This window comes from Protomyctophum bolini (assembly GCF_963924005.1).
Source record: "Protomyctophum bolini genome assembly, chromosome: 6".
Taxonomy (NCBI): domain Eukaryota; kingdom Metazoa; phylum Chordata; class Actinopteri; order Myctophiformes; family Myctophidae; genus Protomyctophum; species Protomyctophum bolini.
In genome coordinates this window covers 42,451,258-42,459,494 of record NC_137867.1, presented here as the reverse complement: position 1 = coordinate 42,459,494, position 8,237 = coordinate 42,451,258, and the positions used below count along the sequence as shown (strand labels likewise).

Genomic DNA, 8,237 nt, shown 5'->3' with positions numbered 1-8,237 from the left:
CACCCGAAAAAAGAGAGAAAAAAAACTGCGGATCCGCAAGCTCACAGCGCGTGGCGTCCGCGACGCGCTGTGAGCTTGCAGATCGGCTGTTTCCCGGGCGCGCGCCTTCGTTAATATGAAAGGAGCGGTGTTGCCATGGCTTGTTGTTCTAAGCGACTTATTTAATGCTGACCCTGGGAGCTGATTGATTTAAATTTGTATTCACAGTATGTATAATATACTATGAAAAAAAGGAAATCATCATATATACACAAAAAGAGGGAAAAACATGTAGGCCTACAGTATGGAAAAGGTGTGTGTGTGTGTGTGTGGGGGGGGGGAGGACGGACTTTGACTTTATTTTTTTACAGGGGCCAGTTAAGAATTGCAGTAGGTAACCACTGGTTTTGAAGGAGTCTAGGGATTCACATTTCTTAATGGATGTTGGTATGTTGATGTTGGTTCCACATTTTAGTGGCATAGGAGCTAAATTAATTTAATCCATTGTTTCAGCCAAATCTGGGTTGCACATGGTTTGTTGAACTCCTCTGGTGTTGTGATTTTGGACTTTGTTGCTGAGATCCAATATTTCCTATATGCACTTGTGCAAATAATGGCAAATAAAGTCTATTCTATTAGAGTTGCGGGACCTTGCTCATTATTGGGGCTTGTTTCTAAAGTCTAGTTGCTTTTTGGGGCTTGTTCCTAAATGTTGCTTAAAGTGGTTAAAAACTTTTTCATGTCAAGGACCCCCTGTCCAGATGTATTTGCCCACAGACCTCCCCATCTGACAATATGTTGTGCCACAGGGACCCCCAAGGATACAAGATGTATGTTGTTTCAAAACTTTTCCAAAATGTTTTTTTTCCCCCAAGATTTTTTTTCCCCCCTAGCTTTTGAAAATTACATCATATAATATGGCAGCCAAGTCTATGGACTTTTTAAAGTTTGATTAGAGCACTTAAATGACGTAAATCAAATGCTGGCCAAGTCTATGGATCTGGTAAATCGCAGAATCTGGCAACCCTGGATAAGGAGGCTCGTGCGTGAGCCGCTCGAGCGCCCGTGTGCACTGTGACTTCCTCGCCGAGCTCGAGCGTCTCTCACTCACATTGTGTTAGAAAGGCGAGCACGTTGTAGAGAGAGAGAGAGCGCGCGCGCCTTCGTTCCTCTTGCACACACATTTAACCAAGGCACACAACTTTACGGAGCGGGCACTAGAATCCTTGAATTATCTCCTCTTCACAAGGGAGAAAACGAAGCTTAGAAAACGCGAGCTTTTCGCATTTAAAAACATTTACACATTTTCCCACCGCGGCGCGAGGAAAGAAAAAAAACATGTCGGCTTCGGCGGCAAAAGTGAGTAAAAAGGAGCTGAACTCGAACCATGACGGAGCGGACGAAACCTCCGGTAAGACATCGAATGGCGGCCTTCCTTCTTTCGTTTCTAACCGCCATTTTCACTTTTCTTCCACCTAGCCGCCCAGAATGTGTGCATTTTAGAGGCTAAATGTTTGGCGGCATGGTGCATGCGTGTGTCCGTTGATTTGTGTGGTCCGCAGATCTGGGCTTTGTGCTGCGGGTGCGGTGCTTTATTGCGTACATTACATTTAGCCTCGCCGTGGTTAGCAGCATGGCTAAGCTAACGCGTTGATTTTTAGCATGCTGCTAGCATGCTGACCCCCCAGTTGTTTCAACACAACACCGCTGCTCCCCCGGAGCAGGCCAATGCCGCCGTTTTATTAACAGCCTCGGCGTTTTGTGTGTAATTGAACGGAGAAATTGACGTTCAGTTCAAACGTTTTACCCCTTTCCTCCCCGTGAAAATGTATTGTTTTGATGAAGCTCGCGCCGACGAAAATGTTGAAGCGAAGCGGCCGTGAGCCGAAGCTAGCTGGTGTTAGCATCAACCCAGCATGGCCGCTTGTTATTTCACACGGCTAGGCCGAGTGATTGAATGAAGAGAACGATGTGTTATTGGGGCTATAACTTAAGACTTTTGTTAGTTTCTGGTTCGTGTGCCGTTTAACCCACATTGACGATAACTCGAGCAACAAACGTAAAAACAAAATAGAAAGCTACCTCTTTCATTCGTTGTTAGCAACGAATTAGCCTAGTTAGCAGCAGTGTTGTTAATGGCTGACGACGTTTGTTGTGTTGCTCACATCCCGCCACGATTAAAACGGAACGCTTTTTGGGGTTTTGCAATGTTGTCATAGCCTCGTTGCGAGAAGTCTTTTGTTTCAATTCGACTAAGCTGCTACACCACACGCTGCTATTATGTGGCGGTTTTGTGTACGTTTTTAGGCCTTTGTGTGTTTAGGCTAGTGATCGGGAGTCGAGAACAGACAATCGTGTGTGTGCAGAGCCAGAGCAACAGACGTCCCACATTTAAACCACGCGGCCTTCTGGGTCTTAGCCGGCAGGATACGCTGGGTGAGATCCCCGCTGAACTGGGACACTCAACCATTGGACGCTCGCATCCCCTCCACTGTTTTGACCAGTTTGTTAGATCGTTGCCCGTGAAAATAGCATGGCCGTTTTTTTGTTTTTACCATGGTGTTGTGTTCGTGTAGGCGCCTACATTTAGCTACTGTTCTTGTGTACTGTGAATGTTATGAAACGTATTATTTTGTATTAAGATTTTTGTATAAAACCTTTTCACTTCCTGATTTAAATGGAAACCGTAACAAATGTCTGTTAAAATGTTGTACATACAAGTGATGCATTTCCTTCATTTTTTTTACACAGAGAAAGAGCAACAGGAAGCTATCGAACACATTGACGAGGTTCAAAACGAAATTGACAGGTAAAACCCTTTTTATTTATACGTGTACCTTAAGGGGATGGTCAGGCTGTCTCCTATCAATGTAATGTTTGTGAATTCTACAGTGTCCACATGTCATACTTTCTTCCCCCAGGTTGAACGAGCAAGCGAGTGAGGAGATCCTAAAAGTAGAACAGAAATACAACAAACTCCGTCAGCCGTTCTTTCAGAAGAGGTCAGAACTGATCGCCAAAATCCCCAACTTCTGGGTCACCACATTTGTCAACCATCCACAAGGTAAGCTTTTGAACTTGTGTTCACTCTTACATAGCCAGAAGAATTGTGTTTTGCATCGGTGATGTAAAACGTGTTAGCCTGCTGTAGTAGTTGATGCTCTCTGAATACATGCTAAACACAGGCTCTAATGATGATTTCTACCTGCAGTATCTGCTCTACTGGGGGAGGAAGATGAGGAGGCGCTTCACTACCTGAGCCGGGTGGAGGTGACAGAATTTGAAGACATCAAGTCAGGCTACAGAATAGATTTTGTAAGTATTGTTTACACAGATCACTTCAACATCACTGATTAAACGCCCTTCCCCGTTTTTTGTTTCATTATTATCTCTGCCCTTTGTGTGTTCCAGTATTTCGATGAAAATCCGTACTTTGAAAACAAAGTGCTTTCCAAAGAGTTCCACCTGAATGAGAGCGGAGACCCATCTTCAAAGTCGACGGAAATCAAATGGAAGTCAGGAAAGGTATGTGTTGAGCTACATTTGTTAACAATTATGCTGGTGTACACAATGCTCGTTAATCAAGGTAACCACTTGAGGCGTTAGTCCCACAATCCCCAGCCAAGGAGGACTACAGTTAAACTGGCAAGTTGTCCATGTCTAATACTGGCACACCCACAGTAATATTGATTAATGTATCTGTCACTTAAATTAAAGTTAATTATTTTGCTCCGTGTGTGTGTGTGTGTGTGTGTGTGTGTGTGTGTGTGTATATATATTTGCCTTTGATGGAAAAATATCAGGCATGTGCCAATATACATCATGGACACTTTATATTCTGTCTTATTTGAAGGACCTGACCAAGCGCTCCAGCCAGACGCAGAACAAAGCTGGTCGTAAGAGGCAACATGAAGAGCCAGAGAGCTTCTTCACTTGGTTCACTGACCACGCTGATGCTGGGGCTGATGAGCTGGGAGAGGTCATCAAGGACGACATCTGGCCTAACCCCCTGCAGTACTACCTGGTAGGTAGCGTTTGCCGTCTTGAATATCATCTGTGATTTTTACTGTTAACTGTGAGCCTCGTCGCTATTGCAGCTGTGGCATACTTTTTGACTCACGGTGAAAAGTGAACATTGCACCCCTGCTGGGATTTGAAACTTCAGTTGTTTTAGATCTGAGCTGCTTGTTCTATGTCGTTTCAAACTTGTACATGTTTTCATGGACATTTTTGTAGCTGTTTTGAAGTGAGAACGTTGAATACTTACATCTTTAAGAATCAACCTGAGCTCCTTGTAATTTACATTTCTTTAATGTCTAGGTTCCTGACATGGATGATGAGGAAGGTGAGGGTGAGGATGATGATGAGGACGAAGAGGGTTTGGAGGACATCGATGAGGAGGGTGATGAAGATGGAGAGGAAGATGAGGAAGATGATGGCGAGGATGGAGAGGTATGGATGCCATAATCTGTTAACTCCTGTCACTATTGGCAGTTGTATCTGTGTACTGTCATGACTGTTAATTTCTTATTTTTAGGATGATGATGGAGAAGATGACTGAGATGAAGTGGATCTACCAAGACCCCCTCAACCTTTTCTTCCCTGTTTGGTTTTTCACCTATGATCAGGAGCAAGTTTATTTTTGTGTGCTTCATCTCCATTCTGAAGCCTCTCACCTGTTTGTGCCATGTTTAAGTTCTCCTTTGACTCATCTAAAGCCAATGGCACTTTGCCCTGACTTGTTAATAACATCCCCCAAATTCATCTCAAAAATAAAAATGTACAAAAAATAGAATCAGCACGGCATCCTGAGTAGAATTTGAAGTCGATTTACACAAATTTCCTCCTGGTTAAGGTTGTGTGGTAAATTAACTAAAGCCATGGTGTAGTGACCTAGTGCTAGCAGACCTCCAGTTTTTGTTTTTATATATATATTATTTTCTTCTGTTGGGCGTTAATTCCTTGAATAAACTGTTATTTTTCCCCTATGTGTTATTTTTCCCCTATGTGGTTAACAAGTACCAGCTCATTCCTATCACTTGTAATGTTAGGGGGCTACGCTGGGGATGGGTGGGAAGTAGACTGGATGGTCTCTAGATGCCGCCTACATAGTTTAGATTTCTGCAGATCTAGAGTTTGGACAGAAATTATCGTATCTTGGGAGGAACTCTTGATGATGGCCACAAACAACTTCCAGGCTATCCATCCTCCAAGTTGCAGTTTGCTCCATTGACGGCCCTGTTTGTGAGACGAAAAAGTTCCATCTGATTGTTGTAAACAAACTAGCTGATGTTGCACCTCTACAAAAGCTTGGGTTATCCTCTCTGTCCACACAAAGGCTTTGTTTCAGATAAATCCACTCTTATGAGAAACATTTTGTCAAACTCCACAAAGGCATGATTCAAATAAGTTTTGATCTACAAGTGCATTACCTGTGCGCTCATTGCCAGGTGTGTGTGATCAAAGTGGTTTTGGGCACAGCACGGGTAATGAAGGTGTAACACTAAAAATCATAACATGGAGATTGACACGGTTGCTCATACAATGGTAGCCATGATTCATGACTCTCGTATTCATACGAGAGTCATGACGAAACTTCACCCTATTTTTGGCACTTGCTGCATTTACAAGTTTTCCGTATATATAAACATTCAGATTTCAAATATAAAGTACTCACATTTTGTCTCACGGGTGTTAGTTAGTAGCAGATCCAGCGATTAGAATTTCTGCATCCCGCGTTGTTTAATAAAAAGCATTTTATCCAAGCTGTTATTTTCCCATTGGCTTTCAACTACGCACCCCTATCGGTCGGGAGGAGGGTGGCACTCGGTGTGTTCGATATAGTTACTCTGACCACCCTGCCAATACAGACTAATAGGCGAGTGCGCTCCCGGTGTGCAACTGTGGATTTCCCAAACGAACCCCGTTTGAAAAAAGTAGTTTTATTAAACAACGCGGGATGCAGCAGTTCTAGCGTTTGGGCTGCTACTAACTAACACCCGTGGGAGAAAATGTGTACTTTATATTTGAAATCTGAATGTTTATATATACGGAAAACTTGTAAATGCAGCGAGTGCCAAAAATAGGGTGAAGTTACGTCATGACTGTCATGATAATCATCATGGCAGTCATGTTTCAGGGCTAATACAATGGTGACTTTTTGTTAGACTTGAAAGAGGATAACCCTAGATTTCTGTAGAGGTCCAATATTGGTGAGTATTGTATGCAATCGAATTGAACTGTTATGAATGGGGATATCAATGGAAGGAATTAAAATAGCCTTGTAGCCATCTTGATGAATTGGTGTGCAGCTGGACAAAATTAGGTTCTTGATGTTTTCTACCTTGAGTATATGGATGAGTATATGGATGTTATGTAAATTTGCTCAATTCAGTTTTGTCAAAATTACTTATGACTTAAGAGACATGAAGTCCAGCATTTCCCCCACTTTGGGTGCATACTATCCAAGGAAGTCATAATGGAGCTAATTATGTTTGTCCTTCCATTTTTTTTGCTGCATTGTTTGGATTTACTCTTGGAAAGTGAAGCTGCATGAGTTTTACATTGTTCAAGTTCGGACTGATGTCGGAAGTAAATATAAATAAAGGTGACATCTAAAGGCCGTTGGTTTAGGTGGGGACTGGGTTGTAAGGGAGAGTTGTTATTTTGACACCATTTCTATGGGATTTTTTTTCATTGTATTGTTTTACAGATATCCATTGAGGTTTGAGATGACATTTTTAATAAATAATAAAATTGAAAAAAAAAGCTTGTAAATTTTGGCCCCCACTGCTTCATGGGAAATATGACCTGTTAAACTCATGGAAATTGCATTGAAATCACCCTTTTCTTTTCCGCTGGGGGGAAAAAGAAACTGTTTTAAATTTGAGGTGTACAAGTTGCTTTGTTACAATAAAACTTACTGTGTATAAATGTGTGGGACTCTTTTAAAGAGGACAACATTTTATTAATGGCAATGTAGGCACTGGACATGCCTTAATATACAAACAAAATCAGCTCATAAAAGATTTTGGTGTGACGAGCAGGCTTGATGCAAAGTCTTCTCTTAATAATCGATGGATGATTAGAGCCACAAATGTCTGGTCCGATTCCTCAAACTTCTTTCTTGTGATGGTCTCTGGCCAGTCGCTGGGTTGAAACGCCCAACCTAAAAGTGGTTAGTTATTAGTTCCCATGGGTTTTCATAATCCTATGTAAAATGAATATTGCAATGAGCTTGTAGTTGTAGCAGGCAACCACTACCCACCTAGATGTGTTTTACACCGCGGGCAAGTGGCCACCGTCCAGGAGTATCCGTGGTACCAAGAGAAACGCTCGTCTGCCGGCCAGTGTTGGGAGACGTTCACCTTCCTGAGTGTTATGACTTCGAAGCGGTGCCCTTGGGGGTTCTCGAAAAGTTGCACGTTCACCCGCTTGTCTCCGATCAGCGTGTCGTTACAGCTAGACAGCGCCAGGTGGCTGGGGACATGATGTATGTCTGTCGCGTACGCCAGCTCGTGTCCGCATGCCCTGCACAATACACAAAAGTTCTCAGTCATTTGGATTCCACAGCCGTTTTCAATGGACTGTTTTCATGTTGTGCACCGAAAATAGCCAATCTATAAGCTCACATCGCGCTGTTTTCGGTTATTAGTTATTTTAAGATGAAAGAGTAATTAGATTCGATTAGTATTTGAAGTGGTCAAACAAACTAGCTATAGAATTAATGTTTCAAACGCGGCTATATAATTAATGTTCAGAAAGCATCTTCCAAAAAACCCTAATGATCTCGGATATTTCATTAAGGGGGGGGGGGGAACTCAATCTGCAATTTCTTCCAATTTAAATGTGTGGACTGGTCTGGAGCGACTCAAACACTCAAATTTAACAAATCACAGATTAGTCTATAAAACAGTCATATGATCAGATTTTGTTTTGCTTTAAAGTTTAAACCATGCCTGCACAGTATCAACTTGTCCCCCTGGTGTTGTTGTTCTTCCACACCACAGGCTGCACCAGAATCGAACCGTAGACACAACAACAGCCAGAAGTAGAACAGCCTCTCCAGCTGTTGTTGAAAACATGGCTGCATTCGTAGTAGGCCACTCATAGTCATAGCTTCAGCACATGGATGGAGGGGGGAAACCATAGGGTATAAAGAAGGAGAAACAGCCAGGAAACTAAAGGAAATGGGAAAAACTAAACTAGCCTTGCTACTTTAGTATGAGGCTCGTTTATGTTCCATCGTACGGCGGTGT

At 42.6% G+C, this 8,237-nt stretch overlaps 1 protein-coding gene and 1 long non-coding RNA gene across 2 annotated transcripts; one reads left to right on the top strand and one right to left on the bottom strand.

Moving 5' to 3' along the window:
* Positions 1-1,100: 1,100 nt before the first annotated feature.
* Positions 1,101-4,962, top strand: LOC308317630 (protein SET-like). The gene is made up of 8 exons (XM_080766775.1): positions 1,101-1,390; positions 2,731-2,788; positions 2,901-3,043; positions 3,191-3,294; positions 3,391-3,504; positions 3,833-4,003; positions 4,300-4,431; positions 4,517-4,962. Exons 1-8 carry the CDS (start codon positions 1,318-1,320, stop codon positions 4,538-4,540), a joined length of 819 nt encoding a protein of 272 aa, XP_080622901.1. The 5' UTR covers positions 1,101-1,317; the 3' UTR covers positions 4,541-4,962.
* A 1,980-nt stretch (positions 4,963-6,942) lies between these two features.
* On the bottom strand, positions 6,943-8,206 carry LOC308316835. The gene is made up of 3 exons (XR_013964217.1): positions 7,938-8,206; positions 7,247-7,509; positions 6,943-7,147 (listed from the first exon to the last, which is right to left on the bottom strand). It is a non-coding gene; the product is annotated as an uncharacterized lncRNA (long non-coding RNA).
* Positions 8,207-8,237: the final 31 nt, after the last annotated feature.